The sequence below is a fragment of the Paramisgurnus dabryanus genome, chromosome 21 (assembly GCF_030506205.2).
Source record: "Paramisgurnus dabryanus chromosome 21, PD_genome_1.1, whole genome shotgun sequence".
Classification (NCBI taxonomy): Eukaryota; Metazoa; Chordata; class Actinopteri; order Cypriniformes; family Cobitidae; genus Paramisgurnus; species Paramisgurnus dabryanus.
Window position 1 is genome coordinate 27,504,611 of NC_133357.1, and position 20,523 is coordinate 27,525,133.

The 20,523-nt window shown below is 37.8% G+C and overlaps 1 protein-coding gene across 3 annotated transcripts in view; it reads right to left on the reverse strand.

Moving 5' to 3' along the window:
• Nucleotides 1-96: 96 nt before the first annotated feature.
• Nucleotides 97-20,523, reverse strand: part of mitfb (melanocyte inducing transcription factor b) — a 76,170-nt gene continuing 55,743 nt past the window's right edge. For 2 of the 3 annotated variants that reach the window (XM_065286473.2, XM_065286476.2), the window contains exons 3-10: nt 16,803-17,033; nt 16,253-16,351; nt 12,522-12,633; nt 10,669-10,761; nt 10,095-10,151; nt 5,929-6,004; nt 5,661-5,808; nt 97-2,932 (exon numbers count right to left, since the gene is read on the reverse strand). In XM_065286473.2, coding sequence (XP_065142545.1) covers nt 2,558-2,932; nt 5,661-5,808; nt 5,929-6,004; nt 10,095-10,151; nt 10,669-10,761; nt 12,522-12,633; nt 16,253-16,351; nt 16,803-17,033 — 1,191 coding nt within the window. In that variant the 3' untranslated portion in view covers nt 97-2,557. The remainder of the gene's footprint in view (nt 2,933-5,660; nt 5,809-5,928; nt 6,005-10,094; nt 10,152-10,668; nt 10,762-12,521; nt 12,634-16,252; nt 16,352-16,802; nt 17,034-20,523) is intronic. The other variant, XM_065286474.2, reaches the window with a different exon arrangement.

The window sequence follows — 20,523 nt, forward strand, 5'->3', positions numbered from 1 at the left end:
GTTCCAGTGCACCATTAAACCCATTGTAGAGGTCTGAGCTGAAACACAAACACGCGAAAATTCTCAGGGCAGCCGAAAATGTCGAAATTTCAGTCAAAACCATTCTATTTGACCATAAACAATCTGAAAACAGGGCTTTAAGTCTAAAATACCGAACTTGTCCTTTAAGCGCGAGTGATTTACATGTTAAGTGAATGCAAAAAAGCTATAGACACGATTCATGCGAATGAAGTGGCGCAAATTACACGGCACAAATTGAGCGTATCGGATGTCTGATGTGCATAACGCGTGATGCTGCATTTACACCAGACGCCGTAGAGGCAGCAAGCGGGAGTGATTTCAATGTTAAGTCAATGTGAAGATGCGTTGACGCGCGTCTGGAGGTCCCGCAGCGCGGATGAGGCGTTTAGCGCGGTGCGGTAGACGCGTTTCCGCCTCATTCGCGTGTCTATGGTGCTTTTTGTGTATTTTGCGTTTGACGCGAATTTGCAGCTGACGCCACAGTTTAAAAATCTGAACTTTGGCGGATGTTCGCGCCAAGTTAACCAATCAGGAGCCTGCTTGCTGCTGTGGAGGCAGCCCCACCCAGAGTCACTCATTCAGCATGAAGGCTTGATATTGCCTATGAGCAGACACCCAGAGTTATACGACACAAGTTCTTAATTATATAGAGACAGGAATAAAAAGGACCTCGCTTGGAAGAGTGTCAGTGAGGACATTGGGCAACCTGGTAAGTTGTAAATACACATTTGTCTTTTGAGTCACGTGACGTTTATCGACCCACGCCGTTTATTTTTCCCCTACAGTAAGGTGACCAAATACAAACCGGTAACTCTCTTGATAAATGCACTATCAACATCAGCCATTCTGCAAACAGACAACTGCATAGCACTTGCCCCTCCCACAAGAAGTGGATTTTGCTTCTGACCCACGTCAAATGCTTGTGAATGCGTTCAAACTGTTCAAGCGGCAAACTAGGCGCGGTAGACGCGATTTTGACGCCTGAAACGCGGTTGGTGTAAATGCAGCATATTTCGCATAAATCACGCAAGTAAAAAAAAATCTACATTTTGGCGGAGATTCGCCCCCACCTCAACCAATCAGGAGCTTGCTCTAGTAGTGACGTGATCACGGTAGGTGGTGTAGGTGGAAATACGAAACAACAATGGGGGATCAAATCACGGTCACGGTATGTGGACACCCGGAGCTGTACATCTTCGTACTTTTATAAAAAAACGTAATAAAAAGGATTTTGCTTGAAAGGAAGTGAGTGAGGAGGTCGGACAATCTGGTAAGTTGTAAAAAATGCTCTTTACTCAATTTGAGCTATCTATATTTACATATTAAGACTACAAGCTAGCTAAAGCCGGTCAATGCAAAGATGCAATAGAAATCATGCGAATGATTGCGCCACTAATTTAGCATTTCAGGCATTTTACTTGCGTAACACATAATTCGCATGAATCGTAATTCGCAGTAGTGACGTGATTACAACGTTGCGAGCGGAGGCAGAAATATGAAACAACAATTGAGGACAAAATCGTTGTCGCTTTATGTGGACACCTGGATCTTTGTACTTTATAAAAACAAGATGAAAATGATCTTGCTTGGAAGAAAGTGAGTGAGGAGGTCGGACAATCTGGTAAATTGTAAAAAACGCTCTTTACTCAATTTGAGCTATATATATATATATATTTATATATATATATATATAGCAAATTGAGTGTATTCGCATCTGAATTTCACGCGTGAATGAAGTGAGTTAGCTCAAAATGTTCAAGCGTCCAACTACATGCGAATAACACGATTATTTCGCTTCATTCGCATCTGGAATGAACGCACAGTTATCCATACAACATAAGCTCATAGTGACATGCAATAAAAGGTCAAAACAAACATAACAGCCATAAGACTCAATACTCATATGGACTCATTTGTGAAACAGAAGTATGACAGTACTTCTGTTATTTGTATCTATTTTGAGCTTCATGAATATTGCATCGTCACCATGAACTGTACTGTAGTAGTCATTGTGTTTTTCTTTAAATTTTACTCAGATGGGTTTGAAACAACACGAGGCTGAGGAAAATAACTGAGGATTACTTTGAAAGCCTTGATGTATGTGTTTAGTACTGGGGCAGCTGGTTTGAGATGAGCACATAACTACTATAACTACTACATAAGTTTAATGCTTCAATTCCTTTACATGTATATATATTATATATATGAGAAATCTGTGCACTAATATGCTACTGTACAACCAGAAGAAATCAACATTCAAGTGCACTTTTATATTATAAGAATTTGGCTAAATCCTATTCTAGATGAACCTACATGTATGCAAAAGTTCATCAATCTTGTTATCACACTGACCTTGATTATTACTATGATATTAAGATCGGTTGAATTACTATAAAGAAAATAAAAACTGAAGGTTAGCACAATGATAACATACGAGTGTAAACAGAAAATAATTACTTTTCATCCGACACATAAGAAAGTTTGTTTTCTCTTTGTCTCATTAACCTGAAGTGCTGAACAATGGTTTTTGGTTGTGCTAACAAACGTGTTGGTTTTCCTCCATGCTGCTCTTACGGCTGCCATCAGTCGAGCCACCAGGTGAGACGGGTGATGAAGTGTCATCCATGAGTATGTCATTGAGTTTAGATGCGTGCGTTTTAGCGAGAAGGTCGTAAGGCCCTGCGTCACCTGAACCGTGGTTGTCGTTAAAGCTGATAGTACCGTCATTAAGGTCTAGGGTGCTGGTTCGGCCCATGTCTGGACAAGAAGAGGGGTGCGAGCGAGGGTACATATCCCTTGTGCAGTCACCCAGGGCCGGCTCCTGTTTTACAGACCTGGCTTTTAGATCTGATGGACAGAGAGTAGACGATCCTACAGCCAATCCATGTGCACGAGCCTGCATCTCCAGCTCCTGGATCAGAGCATTAAACATGAACAAAAAGAGAGAGGTCATCATCTCATAGCAGTGACTGCCTGCTACCCTAATAAGTTGACTGAACTCATTTGATTGAGTAAACTCGTTCCTCAATTCAATTAAGTAATGGGTCTCCAAAAAACTTATACATGTTAAGTTAACTTAACTTGGTGGCCACATAGACTGAACTTAAATGTGCAATTTGTAAGATATCACGAAATTTCGTTATATAGTCACGTTTTTTTTTTTATTCTTTTTTGTGATATTATCACGAATTTCCAAGTTTTTTCGTGAGCATATAACGAATTCCTGTTTTCGTGTGATTATCACGTATTGGTTACTGTTTTATCCTATTTTCTTACCATTGTTGCTTCGGACCCATAGTTCCAAACACAGCACTGAATCCCATTCATTTCAATGGTACCCAAATACACGTGCGGGCGTAACTGCATTTCTTTACATTTTAACTAATTTGCTGACATTTCGTGAATATAGCCAAAAGTGATATTTTATAAATTCAGCTGTAGGTAATGATTATCGTTAATAATAACTAGGGCTGGGCAAAAAAATCGATTTTTCGATTAATCGTTTTTTAAAACGTGGTCGATTAAAAATCGATTCTCAAAGAGCAGAATCGATTTTTTTTTCATATTTATTTCCGCAAAAGTTGAACGGAGGAATGGAAGCATTTTAGATTTTGCAAGCAAGACGTGTTGTGGCTTTTAATTTCTTTTTATTAATTACCCACTTGTAAACTGCTGTTCACTGTTCTTTTTTATTAATATAGTATGTGTATTAAATCTATATTCATTGAGTTAAATCGAGAATCGAGTATAAAAACCTACCTGAGAACCGGAATCGAAAATTTTACCGAGAATCGGAATCGAATCGATTTAATAGCTTGTGAATCGAAATCGAATCGATCTGGAACATCTGAATCGATACCCAGCCCTAATAATAACTAGTTTAATTCTTATATTTCAATAACAGTTGTGTGTGAGTAGTGATATGGAGAGTTTGGTTCCACGAAAAACTTCATTTTTAATAAAAATTAGTTACGGCCAAAATCAGTATCAGGTCAGTATTAAAAAGTAAATTATTAATATTACGCAAAATCCAATATCCGCTGTGTTATTCTGTCATCTTTTCTCCTTTATTCCCAAAACGCAATAAACGCCACTCCTCCTTTTCTACAGAATGCAATAAATCCGCTTAACCAATCACAGCGCACTATTCCACGCATTGTAAAAAAACAATGGCGTTTTTTAGTTTTCTTCATCTACTTTGTACTTTGTGATCAACAAACAAACAAAAACAAAATAATACCTTTGAAGGCATTGATAAACCTGTGGTGGTTTTCTGTGGCGGAGAAGAAATGTAAGCCATCAAAATCTAATAATTTACCTAAAGATGCTATGTGAAAGTTTGTAACAGAAAATTGTGGTTTTCATCTTATCACTTTCTTGGTTTGGAAAATGTTAGCCACCCACATAAGGAGCAGGACGTAACTCCTGCCAAGTGTGGTCCCTATTGTTTAAAGACAAATATAAATTTAGTGTGCTTCTGTTTATACAAGTAACCGCGTTAGGAGGAGAGCTACTGAAAAAGTGCAGCAGATAAACGCTGTTAGCAGTAGCACTGTCCGTGTCGCCACAAGAGGGGATGTACAGTATGTGCATGGACTTCATCCCATTTTGAATCAAAATACCTCCATAAATGAATTGTTTGTTTAGAAATATTAAAAGTTTCATGAACCAAGTGACCATGCGTGGCAAGATCAAATTGTGTTGCAAGTTGCTCAGTATGGACATTGCATTGTTTCACATTTGATACAATGAACGATAGAGGCTATGCTTTCCCACTGTTTTATAATAAAATGTTTTGTTAAATGCAGTTGGTTGCCTTATTTTTCAGACTAATGACAAAACATGTTTCTTGGGATAATGTTAGCATCTATTTATATTCTTTGAATAAATGCTTGTGAGATTTTTTATTGAGATTGATAGCCATTTATATAGCAATATTTTTGCTACAAAATTAATGGATTAACTGGAATTGTTTGCTGTATTTGCAATGGGTAACCACAGTTAACTTGGGGTCACCATTAACTGTTTTACTATATTAACTGATTTACTGTATATCCATCACTCCACATTAAAAATAAATTTACTATAAATAGTTATAAACAGAATAACATGACTACACGGTGGCGATATCAAAGCGTGTCATAACTCTCATATTATACGCCTCTGAGTGTACCTTCTTCTGTTTAAATCACAAATTGTATTCATACTTTCAACATCTCTGCAGTGTATCGTGAAACATTATGACGACAACTAGTCACACAACAAGTATTGAGAACTGAAGTTACGGACATTTTTAAAACAGATATGTGTTTGTTTAAAACATGAATCATCTCTCTCTCTTTCTCTCTCAAGAGGTTTGGTTTTTCAAAGATATGGAGTCATCTGGATAAGTTATATACCGTTTGGATATACAGTGAATATATCATTTGTGCTTTTTGGAGGTTGTAAAAATAAAATAAAAAATAAATAAAAAATAAGTACACTTCTACTCTTCATCCTCATTTAGATTTTGTGGTATTCGTATCACTCTCATACATTTCATAATTTCTGAGAAAGTTACATGACATCTCTCACATTACTATATTTTTAAATGTCTTCTCCTCTCATATGTGGATTGGGTATATATGTAAATGGCTGACCTGTATCTTGAGCATCAGGTGACGGTTGGCATGTTCCAGCTTCTTCTGTCGGTTCTCCAGTTCTTTGGCTCGTTGTTGTTCTCTCTGAAGTTTTCTGATGTAGTCCACAGAGGCTTTAAGAATCGTGCCCTTATTCCAGCGCATGTCTCTAAAAAATACACACATCTCACTGTACTCTCCAATAACAAGATTATACTTTGTCATAATAACATGAATGTATTCTCATTGGCTTCATGTTTATAATTTTTTTGCAGATTTTTGTTCTTACGGGTCATTTGATTTAGGAATCAGAGTCCCTAGTTCTTTGATTCGATCGTTGATGTTGAATCTCCGTCTTCTCTCAACTAAAACACAGAAAGAAGAAAAGGATGTCATATTACAAAAAAGTTATATACTATTGGTTTCATGTAATCTACAGGAGATTGCGTTTTGTTAAAAAATCATTAACTGTGTCCCAATTTGTATATTTATTCATAAATAGTATTTGAAATTAGGGTAGCACTTTATAGATGTTAATAACTGTAATTGAGTGTAAATAGGTGCATTTTTGGCATTTTACAGCCCTGATACGGTGTAGTTTTTTTTAAACTACCTCATTTATTTTTAAGGTAATTTCAAAGAAACAACATTGAGCATCAATAAAAGGATACTTTATGGGTTTATCAACACAGCTGAAAAATGAAGTAGGAACAGGCAATACTGTATTTTACAGCCATGATAGCATGTTGTTTCTGTGAAATGACTTTGTTTCTTTCAAGGTGGGTAACAGATAAAATTTGATATTTTACCATCTAACTACTTCCATGACTTGGTTATTCTCTCTGGTCACAGTGTTTTGATGCCATTACATTTAAAGGGCACTAACCTAGGTGTTTTCAGCAATATAAAAATAGTCTCTGGTATCCATGGGCACGGGAAGTGGGGAGATTAAAACTGCGATGACAATAAAATGATAGCTTATAAATATCTCTGATTGTTTGTTTCTGTTCCAAGACATTTTGTATGTCATGCTTGGGGTGTGTGATGAAGAGAGGGATAATTTTAGTAATTTTAAAATGATTTAATTTAATTCAGTGTTTATTAGCCAATCAGATTTGTTTTGACGACGTGAATGCGATTCAGCCCTGCGAATACGTATAAGCATAACAGACAAGCATGCACACTCACAGCCACAATGACAAATGCATTTACTAGGCTATCTGTATCTATCAGCTTCGCAATGTCTCATAAGAGAATTTTGGATTTTTTTCAATCACACAGCCCAAAAGTCCCGAGGACTAGCGTTATTTCTCCAACTGACTCCTCATCCTGCATATCAGAAAAAGCTCATCTTTTCAAAAACTATTTAAAAATATAGCCAAATTGTTTTGCAGTGTTTAACGCACATGTTAATGTTACAGAACATTTAAAGTAAACAATTAAAGTAAAAAAGATTGAATTAAATGATTAAAACGACATGAAAGGAACTAAATTGTCGATGTACAATAAGGAACAAGACATTTAAGAGTGGTGGGCATTTTAAAAATTAATATAAAATATTCCCATGCATCGATTTTAATGTTAAACATCTATAAATCCAAATGAATCTATATGGAATATATTCCGACAATTTGGGATATGATGTTTGAATTTTAAAGTCGAAACATATCTTAAACAAACTGAAACAAAACTTAACACAAATATAATTAAATTAAATTATATTAAATGAAACCCGTGAATTAAAAGGTCCACTAATCGCCTTAACTCGAGTGATGTCAATAAAGTTTCCATGTTAGAATTTAGAAATAGTAAAAACTTAAGCAAAGGAAAACAAAGAAGGCGTATAGGCTACTGGCACGAGTGAGAATGTATAACGTTACATAAACTGTTTCCATGCATTCGACTTTCCTGCAAACTTGCTCAAAGTTAATTCTCCTGTTTTTCTTTTTTTCTGTACATCTTTAAACTCCGTGTTGCATTTAAGCTACACCATACAGAACAGCAGACCCGGTGCGTGATGCGTGCCAGGGGAGACTCTGCACATGACTCGCGTTGCATTTTGTAAATTTTACAAAGCATTTTGTAATTTGTGTAACTTTTTGGACACCTTTGTTACTTTGGCCTTTAAATTTCTTTAACTCTATACCAACAACCCCATCCCCCCCCCACCCGCATCCGCACCCCAGCACCCCCTACCGAAAATATCTTCCCGCGCCTCTGCTGGTATACCCAAAATGTGTCTGTAAAGTTTCAGCTCAAAATACACCACAGATCATTCTTTATGATGTTGAACATGGACATTGTGGCTTTAATAAAAAAAATTCGCTGTTTTTGTATGTGTCTCTTTAAATGCACAGAAAGCTTCTGTTCCCCTCACCATATGCAAAGTATGGTGTAGAGTGCTTACACATGTGCTTTAGACTTCATCAAAACATGTGTCTCTGCCAGAAGGTTGAACTACGCGCTCATAAGGTGGAGTCTGTGAGCGGTCATGGGTGGCAGGGCTCGCAAAATCGCTAGCCCGACGTCCCAGGGCTAATTGTGCTTTGCAGTAGGGCTATCAAAATGCATCCCGCTCTATCTTGATTTATGGGGAGGAGGAAAAATATAAATGTTTATATGCATCTCTCACAGATAGAGTTGTTGATCCCGATACCACAAAAAAATCTGGCATCGGAATCGGCGAGTACTTGAACTCATGTACCGATCCGATACCATTTTCTTAATAAACCTAGTTATGCCCGTTATAGATAACACTAAAGCACACGCTGCAAAGCGAAACTCATTTCTTCTTCGCTGCTCTGAATGCAAACGGCAGGAAGTTATCACGCGTGACACAACCACTGTTTACTTAGAGCTGGGAAGAAATGAAAGCATGCAGCTGTATGTCCGCTGTTTGTTAGTATTTCAGACTAATAAAACATCGACATGTCTCAACGGAATCCGCGCCTGCAGATTTTCGCGGAGAACTCCACGGATTTAATGCCTGTGATTGACAAGCACACATACCCGCGCTTATGGAATGGTATTTAGGTTTGAATATGCAATACAGACACCGATTTAATGGTTGTTATACAAAACACGTATTTTATTCTTAATGTTAGAGATGTTCTGATACAATTTTTCTCTTCCCGATACCGATTCCGTTACCTGGGCTCAGGGTATCGGCCAATACCGAGTACCGATCCGATACCTGGGTACGTATCTGTATAATATCGGAACAACTTTACTCAATGTCAAAAACACTGACCGTGGCTTTTTCAGATAATCTACTATAATCTAATCTAAAATAATCTCACATAAAATAAGCATAAGCCCCGCTCTACCAAAAAAATATACATGGTCCCTGAAAAAGATATACATTCTCCCTGAATGACATGCACACACACACACACACACACACACACACACACACACACACACACACACACACACACACACACACACACACACACACACACACACACACACACACACACACACACACACACACACACACGTGTGCACACACTTTCTCCAGTCACGTAACAGCACAACATCTATTATAATAGTAACGTTACACATTTCATTCAATTTGAGGACACTGAATATTTATATTCAGTATTAATTCAGACAATCCAATACAATCAATACAGTTTAGAGGTGTTTTCCTTTAGTTTCTATGTTATTCCAAGTTTAGCGAAAACACAGTGGTTTATCTGATAAAATAACCTTAGCGTATATGTTTACCTTCGCATGTATTTCTAGATGAGTTGTCTTTACAGGCAGTCTTTTTGTCATATTTGATGTGTGACCAGATTAGACGTTAGCTCTGACATTTTTGTTGTTAAAGGAATAGTCTACTCATTTTCAATATTAAAATATGTTATTACCTTAACTAAGAAGAGTTAATACATCCCTCTATCATCTTAGTGCGTGCACGTAAGCGCTGGGGCGCGCTGTGACACTTCGATAGCATTTAGCTTAGCCCCATTCATTCAATGGTACCACTCAGAGATAAAGTTAGAAGTGACCAAACACATCAACGTTTTTCCTATTTAAGACGAGTAGTTATACGAGCAAGTTTGGTGGCACAAAATAAAACGTAGTGCTTTTCTAAGCGGATTTAAAAGAGGAACTATATTGTATGGCGTAATAGCACTTTTGGGAGTACTTCGACTCGCCTGAAAAATCCGCTCCCCTTCTCCCTCTCATAATGGGAGAGAGAGAGTGTTACTGCGCCGAGTTTCATTTTGTGATTTCCAGCCCCCAAATTTCTATTATATCCTGGTCACCAGACATTGGCCCAGGACTCTTCCTCCATAGAGGTACAGTACATGAGTTTTTTTAACCCATTTTTCATCTGTGAAAATCCTAACTTGACCCTTTTCAAAAGTAATAACCCATGATTATATCATTCATGTCTGTTAGGTTGAAGGACACAAGGCCTTGGCAAACACAACTGACAAAACTCACTCAGATTATGGTTGTCTTTTTTTTGCCTTTCCTTTACAAAAGCCCGAACTTCTGCCTCTATGAGAAAGATAAAAGAAGATGAGAGGAGAACAGGAAGGCAGGACAGATGAGTTTAAATTTTGTAATGAGTTTAAAACTTTTCAACACTTCATCAAACATCAGTATTTACTAACACTTTTACTAAAATAGCCTAACATATGAATACAGCAACACATATTTGATTAAATTAATCACTGAATCCATCTTATGAATTTATGAATCACTTAATTCATGAAATACTTTACCTATAACACTACAGAAACATGACTGTGTTCATGTTTAAATGAAAATATATTTTTGTGAATGTTCTCATATTCTTAAGTTCTTAACTTAAAGAAGAAAACGTGTTGCCTAATTTTGTATTGGCAGCAACATCATCACAAATAGATTGTAATTTATGTATTGCCCAGCCCTAGTTCCTAACTATATATACATACAGGTCTTTAAAATATTATTGTAATGTGAATGATATGATAGTTGTGAAGTTTCAGAAACACACAGTCATGCAGTCATTGGTGAAAATCCTTTAACATACCCACAGGAAACCCTTCAGGCCTCTGATAGCTCTCAAACGTACCACAGGAGACGGGCTTCTCCATCATGTGCATCATGGCGGGAGATTGAGTAACTATATGCGGCATATGATGACATTTTTACATTTCCTGAGGTTTATTGTCTTCCATATTACAACCCCAAATCAGAAAAAGTTGAGACACTGTAGAAATTGTGAGTAAAAAAGTAACAGAATAATTTACAAATCTCATAAACTTATATTTTATGTACAATAGAATATAGATAACATATCAAATGTTGAAAGTGAGACATTTTGAAATGTCATGCCAAATATTGGCTCATTTTGGATTTCATGAGAGCTACACATTCCAAAAAAAGTTGGGACAGGTAGCAATAAGAGGCCTGAAGTTAAATGTACACATAAGGAACAGCTGAAGGACCAATTTGCAACTTATTAGGTCAATTGGCAACATGATTGGGTATAAAAAGAGCCACTCAGAGTGGCAGTGTTTGTCAGAGGTCAAGATGGGCAGAGAATCACCAATTCCCCCAATGCTGCTGCGAAAAATAGTTTTCTGAGTTTCTCAGAGAAAAAATGCAAAGAGTTTGAAGTTATCATCATCTACAGTGCATAATATCATCCAAAGATTCAGAGAATCTGGAACAATCTCTGTGCGAAAGGGTCAAGGCTGGAAAACCATACTGGATGCCTGTGATCTTCGGGCTCTTAGACGGCACTGCATCACATACAGGAATGCTACTGTAATGGAAATCAAAACATGGGCTCTGGAATACTTCCTGAAAACATTGTCAGTGAACACAATCCACCGTGTCATTCGCTGTTGCCGGCTAAAACTCTATAGGTCAAAAAAGAAGCCATATCTAAACATGATCCAGAAACACAGGCGTTTTCTCTGGGCCAAGGCTCATTTAAAATGGACTGTGGAAAAGTGGAAAACTGTTCTGTGGTCAGACGAATAAAAATTTGAAGTTCTTTTTGGAAAACTGGGACGCCATTTCATTCAGACTAAAGAGGACAATGACAACCCAAGTTGTTATTAGCGCTCAGTTCAGAAGCCTGCATCTCTGATGGTATGGGGTTGCATGAGTGCGTGTGGCATGGGCAGCTTACACATCTGGAAAGGCACCATCAATGCTGAAAGGTTTATCCAAGTTCTAGATACATATGATCCCATTCAGACGTCATCTCTTTCAGGGAAGACCTTGCATTTTCCAACATGACAATGCCAGACCACATACTGCATCAATTACAACATCAAGACTGCGTAGAAGAAGGATCTGAGTACTGAAATGGCCAGCCTGAAGTCCAGATCTGTCACCCATAGAAAACGTTTGGTGCATCATAAAGAGGAAGATGCAACAAAGAAGACCTAAAACAGTTGAGCAACTAGAAGCCTGTTTTAGACAAGAATGGGACAACATTCCTTTTCCTAATTGGTTATTGGTCCTCCTCCAGCTGTTCCTTATATGTACATTTAACTTTTCTGGCCTCTTATTGCTACCTGTCCCAACTTTTTTTGGAATGTGTAGCTCTCATGACGTCCAAAATGAGCCAATATTTGGCATGACATTTCAAAATGTATCACTTTCAACATTTGATATGTTATCTATATTCTATTGTGAATAAAATATAAGTTTATGAGATTAGTAAACTATTCCATTCCTTTTTACTCACAATTTCTACAGTGTCCCAACGTTTTCTGACTTGGGGTTGTACATACTGTGATTTTTAAATGTACAACACATTACAGTACAAACACACATTTTTTTCAAAAGGCCTGGAGGGTCTTTTTTTGTTGAAACATTGCTGTCTGAAACACTTCCAGAATACTGAATGTAATAAAGGACACTTACCAGAGAATTCCCTTTTAATGTCGTGCAGGTTAGCAGGACAGGAGTTACTAATAGAGATTCCTGGAGGTGGGATACCTGGATACATGTCAAGGAGGTTTGATGAAACAGAAATCTGAAAGCACAACATAGTACACAAAAATAAAAGATTACACTAAAGTCATTTACAGTATGATGGTAGGGCCCTATAATTTCCGCGATCACGGAATCGCGGACGAAATCGCGGAATTGGCTAATTAACACGGAATCTAGTATTAACGCGGAATTTCGCGGAATTTTACATATTTTGAATAAAATTATGTTTTTGTGTGGGAGACGAACGTATGTTGGGGAAATGCAGACCGGGGGAAGTAAATCTGGGCGACACGCCCCCTCCCGTCATTTCAGACCCCCTCCAAAACACTGAAACCATGGCGAAGCGGCTTTCCACGACTCTGCTTTCGTCAGCGAAAAAAATAAGAAATTCGACGCTAAGCACTTAGTTCCGAGCAGGTCTCACATGACTTTTATGTGACCGGAGAACTGTTATTTTGTAAGTTTTGTCAACACTCTGTTCACGGTGAGCGCAAAGATACATGCACTCTCTTCCATGTCTGTCTCACTGCACCTCTCACATGTGCACGCGCTCACGCATCTGTCCGAAGTGTGAACACAAATCCTCATGTATTTGTTCAGTTTTATGCATTTCAAGCGAGCTGAGGCAAACTAACTATCCCTCACATTTAAAATATAATCATCTGCATCATGGCGCCGCTCTCTGTCTCTCTTTCGCTCGCACGTGCAAAGAGCTTCGTGCTCATAAGTCAGATCACTATTGAAGAATTGAATTGAATTGAGTTGTGTGTGCGCGCGCGCGTGTGTATTTGCGTGTGTAAATGCATCTTTTATAGTCATTAAGTAATCCTGTTTTCCAGTTTTTTTCCCAAAATCATTTACATTTTAATCATTAACATTAAAGGCACACTCTTTTTATGACTAAAATAACAGTAAAGGGTAAAAAATATAATTGCCAAAAATTAAAACGGATAAAACGGAATTTGCAAAAATTAAAACGGAGAAAACGGAATTTGGGAAAAAATAAAACGGAATTTGGAAAAAAATAAAACGGATTTTATAGGGCCCTATGATGGGTTTGTGTCAGGAACATATACTCATTTAAGTTGTTATTCATGGAAAATACTGCACTATTCACAATAATGCAGAAAACAAACTGGAAACATCTCTATGTTTGCTGGCCAGTCAAGCAGACCAAAACCATGTTCATTAAACCAACTTTTGGTGCTTTTGGGAGTGTGGGCAGGTGCAAAATCCTACTGGGAAATACATCAGCATCTTTAATAAGCTGGTCAGCAGAAGGAAGAATTAAGTGCTCTTATATTTCTCATTTAACGGGTGCAGTGACTTTGGTTTTCAAAAACACAGTGGACCAACACCAGCAGATGACATTGAACCACAATGGACTTCAAGCAACTTGGCTTATGAGGTGCTCCATCTTTCCTCCAGACTCTAGGACCTTGGTTTCCAAATGAAATACAAATCTTGCTCACATCTGAAAAGAAGTTTGGATCACTGGGCAACAGTACAGATCTTCTTCTTCTTAACTCAGGTAAGATTCCTGACAATGTCTGTGGTTCAAGAGTGGCTTAAAGGTGTTCTAAGTGAATCTGTGTGTTGATTTTTGAAATGTGTTTTCAAACAAACTGAGCGTAGTTAACTCCTCCCCCTCCCTTCCGTGCTTTCATGAACGCGCCCAAACCCAACCCCCAAATCCTTCTTGGCGTTTATTGGTTAGAATACTTTGTTATGGTTTCTGGTGTAGGTTTGGCCAGTTTGTTATTATTGCAGTTTGTGGAGGCTGGGCTGTCTACAGAGAACGCCTTTTTTACAGTTTGATCAGCGGACAGGAAGCAAGCAGATAGTGAGGAGATGTTTGCTGTATGTAACAAAAAAAATGTTATGGTCTAAAATGCGTGAATTCGCTTAGAGAACCTTTAACAAGAGGAATATGACAACTGTAACTAAATTGCTCGACATGTCTGTGTGTGGTGGCTATTCCTTATGAAGTTCACCCAAATTCTTGAAAGGATTTAGCTTGACAAGCCTTCTGAGGTTCTCTCCATTGGTTGTGCATCTTTTTCTTCCCCACAACTTTCTGTTAAAGGAATAGTCTACTCATTTTCAATATTAAACTATGTTATTACCTTAACTAAGAAGAGTTGATACATCCCTCTATCATCTTTGTGCGTGCACGTAAGCGTTGGAGCGTGCTGCGACACTTCAATAGCATTTAGCTTAGCCCCATTCATTCAATGGTACCACTCAGAGATAAAGTTAGAAGTGACCAAACACATCAACGTTTTTTCTATTTAAGACGAGTAGTTATACGAGCAGGTTTGGTGGTACAAAATAAAACGTAGCGCTTTTCTAAGCGGATTTAAAAGAGGAACTATATTTTATGGCGTAATAGCACTTTTGGGAGTACTTCGACTCGCCTGAAAAGTCCGCTCCCCTTCTCGCTCTCATAATGGGAGAGGGAGGGTGTTACTGCGCCGAGTCGAAGTACTCCCAAAAGTGCTATTATGCCATAAAATATAGTTCCTCTTTTAAATCCGCTTATTATAGCGGTATTGCGGAAAGACGGAAAATCTCGTCAATGGCGGTGAAAGAGTTAAAACTGTTAAGTGTTGAGTTAAGTGTTAAGTGTTGGGCTCCATTAAAGTCAATCAAAATAAGAAAAATCCTGGAATGTTTTCCTCAAAAAACATAATTTCTTCTCGACTGAACATAGAAAGACATCAACATTTGGGATGACATGGTGGTGAGTAAATTATCTGGATGTATTTTTTAAGAAAATTGACTATTCCTTTAAATCTGGATTAAATCAAGGCTTATTTGATCATTTTGTTGCACCAAACTTTAAATCTTGTTTAAAAATAATTAGGGTTACATTTAGACCGTTATTTTAATCCAGGTTTCAATTTTACAGTAAACCTACAGAGATTAACTTAAATCCTGTTGCTCCATTACTTTAAATGCTGTTTTAAATCTCAGTGAAGGAATAACTTTAAACTTGCATATTTAAACATACAAAGTGAGTGTGGTGGCATTATTAAAAGATGTGTTTATTATAATGTCTCAACGGAGTAAGTTTGGCGGCTCAGTAACATGTTTTGTTGGCTTTGAAGCATCAAGTCCGGGATACCTATCTTTTTTAAATACACGGAATACAGGCTGACAGCTACAGATGCTCGTATACAGGTACTGTGCTTTTCCTGTCAAGCGTGATCCAGTCAGAAACTGAAGGGCAGTGAATGAACAGACACAACAGAACTTCAACACATCATCATGACAAATGTGTCGACACATCACTGAGCTTCGCAATATTTCCTGCCACATTGCTCCATTAATCAATACAATATTGTTTTAATAGATCATCAAATGTTTTTATTTGATTTAGTGCTTTTTGATCGCTGATGTATGTATGTAGTGATTTATGAGACAAAAATTACATTTCCTTTGCCTGCACTAACTGTTTATTTCCTTCTATTGAGATGCACCTGTATATCAGTGCCACTGTTTTGGGCACACCAGTATTGTTTTTTGTAAGGTATGTTTGTAAAAACTACCTAAATGTCCTAATATAACTAATGCCTAGTCCTGGATTAATCTAAACCCTGTCTGAGAAACCGCCCCTTAAAGTGTAGTAGTGGATTAAAGGTAAGTAAAGTCTGTACCGTGTTGGCCATCTGAAGTGCAGGGTCCAAGGAGAGTCCCATAATATCATCACTGTAGCTTGATTCCAAACTAATAATGTCATCGATGACATCATCCATCTGAGAAAACCAATCAGGTGTCAGAGCTTTCACTATATAACAGATATATATGTATATGTTAATGAGGCTCATCTTATGAGGTTCAGTCATTTTACTTTAATTGCTATTAAAAGGTTATTAGTCAGTAACTGAAATGCTTTATTTTCACAAATGTTGCTATTTACAAATTCTTTCCCTGCAAAATAAAAAGAATAAGTACAAATAAAAAATACCCAAGTACATAAACGTTATGCAGAATATAATAAGTATTGATTCTGAGATGAAGTATGACTCATTGATGTGTTTTAGGATTCTCTACCATCATCAGTTATATTTGTACATTATAAAATTGTGCATTATGATATTATTTACAATTTGAGATTTGTTATAAAAGACTGTAGCAGTTATATTGGAGTAGCAATGACTGTTTCGAGGAAATGAGTGCTGCTGCAGTTTCTCTTTAAATCATTACCTCTTTCTCACAGTTGGAGTTTAGTGTCAGTAAGGCCATGGGACTGTTGGGGGCGCTGTTGCCCGGTCCGGGAGGCATTCCCCCGTGATCTGTGGCCTGACTGGGACACGGCAAACTCACTGCCTGAGATCCAAGCTTGCCTCCCAGGGTGGTGGACAGATACGCTTTCACCTGCTGTCTCTGAGCCTGCTGGATGTGATACTTAGTCGGATTTTCAAGATGGGTTTGAACCTACAAAGAGAGGGAGAGAGAGAGAGAGAGAGAGAGAGAGAGAGAGAGAGAGAGAGAGAGAGAGTGAGAGAGAGAGAGAGAGAGAGAGAGATTTGGAGTCACAAACAGCATATGTTGACATGGACATTTTTCATGGTATTTGTATGAGGGAAAATCCCACGCAAACAACCAACATCTTCAACTTTTGGTTTCTGTTAGAAATGTCAATCAACCTTGCATAAACGTTTTTGCCTTAAAATTATAAAATCGTATTACAACATTATTATTGCAACACAAATCTAAATCTGTTTAGCCCATATGACATTTCCAATAAATTTTTGTAATCACATATCCTCAACGTAACATTAGTAATAATTACAGTAATTTTCCAAACTGGTCTAATCTCAGCACTATTATTCATCTTTTATTTTCCACCTCCCTACGAGCTGACCTTTAAAATGACCTTCATACTCATATGTTCTGATATGACTCAAAGCACATTTTACAACCTAGAAATACAGCAAATCACCCTAGAAATACAGTAGCTGATTTCATATATTGTAAATACATTTTCTTTACAATACAACGTTTACAATAAGGTTGTATTTATTACTTGTATTAGTTAATGCATAACAATGAACAATATTTCTACAGAATTTATTAATCTTAGGTCATGTTAATTTCATCATTTACTAATACATTTATAAAATCAAGCATTTTAACTGTTACCATTAATTAATGGACTAACATGAATAACTCTATTGACATTAACACGAAACCTATATTGTACATGGTTTGTTAATAGGGGTGGGCGGAATGACCAAAAATCTATTTCACGGAATGAGTCATTTTATTTCACGGAACAGAATATTTCACGGTATACATGTTTTTCAGTTTATATTGTTTTTTGATGATAAAAATATACAGAAATACACCACTCACTATAGCTTTTAACTAAACGCTCACCACAGTTTTAAAATATGAGCATTGAATCTTGTTTTAATTGAGTTATTAATTTTATAGACTATTGAAGCTATAGTATGGCTTCATTGTATTTTGTATTTATGCATACATTACATTAAACATATGCAATATGTAAAATGAACAGGTATAAATATATGCAAAAACCTAAAGACAGGATAAATACCTGTATATGAGAGAAGAAGCTCTAGATATTATAAATGTGACAGGTGCTATGATGTGATGATCTTGAAGTCTGTTTTAAGGTCTTGACGCCCTTTACTTTCTATTAGACCTTAACACTTGCATCTCTTTCTCGTCTTTCCGATCAAATATGTTTGTTTAAGCAAATGGCGCGTCAAACTACATCGCTCCAGCAGCGCACGTGTCACTGATATAAACGCGAGTTTTGTCTTTACTTGCTTAAAGTTTAGAAAACTTTACAACTATTAGCATTATGTGCGAGAAGAACTCTTTATTTGGCATCGCAGCTCATTGCGCTTGCCTAGAGAGACCTCTGCACGCGAGAGACCGGCCGGCTGCTGCATGAGGAGAGAGAGCGCACTAGAGAGAGAGAGAGATCGCGCGCGAGAGAGAGAGCGCGCGCAAGAGCGAGCAAGCAAGAATGTTGCTGCGTGACCCGCGGTTGATTCACTTAGCCTGGTATAACCAGACTCTCGTACATTCATTACGTTTGACGTATATCATGCGCCGAAACCGTCCGGAAACAACAAGTCAGAATAATCAGACAAACAAAAGTTAGCAAACCTGGTTCTTGCTCCGGCTTTAACTTCTGTATATTCGGCAGTTTTGCAACAACGGACCGAATAGCTTTTCTCACGTCTTTCTCCGCTTCCATTACTGAACTACAACTCAAACTGACGCACGACCTCAACGTCATCGTTCTTAGCCACCCCCATCTGTTTGCTGATTGGTCCTGCAGATTTTTGCAGGAGAAAACGAAACTCTATAGAGCCATCCCAGACGTACTGCTGAAGCGAAATGAAAAATAAGCGGAAGCACGTAGGAGGGTGGAGCCAGGCTAGGATTCACTGGCACTTTTTATAAAAATTACACAAATAACTCGTTCATTTTTTATAAGTGAACTATTTCACATGTTTCTCCGTCACACTCAGTCTAACATGCTGGAGGGCAGAGTTAGCCACGCCCCCATATTTGCATTCCGCGGAATAGACAGAATAGAAAAATCTGTTACGTCTGACATTTTATTCTGCGGTAACGTAATATACCGTCATACCGCCCAGGCCTATTTGTTAATGTCAGTTAATGCAGTTTTTGCGTCTGATGCCAGAGTTGAAAAATTTGAACTTTGGCGGATTTTCGCGCCGCGTTAACCAATCAGGAGCCTGCATGCTGCTGTGGCGGCAGCCCCGCCCGGTGTCACTCATTCAGCATGAAGGCTTCATATTGTCAGTGAGCAGTCACCCAGAGCTATATGACACAAGTTCTTATTTCTATAGAGACAGGAATAAAAAGGACATCTTGCAAACAGACAACCGCATAACACTTGCCCCTCCCACAAGAAGTGGATTTTGCCTCGGACACGCATCAAATGCTTGCTTGTTCCGCGCGTCTTCTTTGGTCTAGAAGCGCGAATGCATTCAAACTGTTCAAGCAGCAAACTAGGTGCGGTAGATGCAATTTTGACGCCTGAAACGCGGTTGGTGTAAAGGCAGCATTAGGCACGACGCGAAGCGGAGTATAACAGCTAAACCCCCTTTGCTGTTATAAAATGCACTGTAGCCCCACTGCTTCGCGGGGGTTATTGCTTTTATAAAACGGTTACATCATATAAATAACAGGATTTCATAAAATAAAACACAAATAAGTTGTAATTATAATAGTACAAATAGTACTCTTCCACCAAACAAAGTAGAATCAAGTGTGCCTGAAACAGAGCATAGTTCCCAACCAACAGAAATGCAGCAAAGACATGTTGGGGCGGATGTTGGTGTAAGGGGTGGAATGAGGGGTTCGGTTTCGTTGTTGTTTTTTTCATGAGAATCGTACGAATTTGCACAGGGGTCAAGGCAAATTGTACAAAAACTTACGTATGTGGTCATATGAACTAATACGAATTAGCCAACTCGTAAAATATGTAAGAATTCTCGTGAGATAGCATTGACATATATGATAGTAACATAATAAACTGCACACTAATACATTATTAATACTCTATAACTAGGGGTGCACCGATAAATGCCGATATACACTAATAATATGTGCCCGATAACTATTCTGAATCACACAGCCGATATTATTCACAGCTATTTCATGTACTATGGCTTTTTATCAGTAAGTCCTTATCGATCTGAAATCACTGTTAATTTGATTCATTTAAAACATGCATTTGAAAAAGCAACACTCGTCAAACATAATCTTTATACATATTCTTTATAATCATGAAAATACCTGAAAAGGTTTGAAGAACAGCAATATAAATATATCCTTAAGACATTTCCTGGAGCTGCGTGTTTCTGGTTCTTTGTCTGCAGCGCATATTGAGTTTCTGCACGAGAGCGCCCCCTGG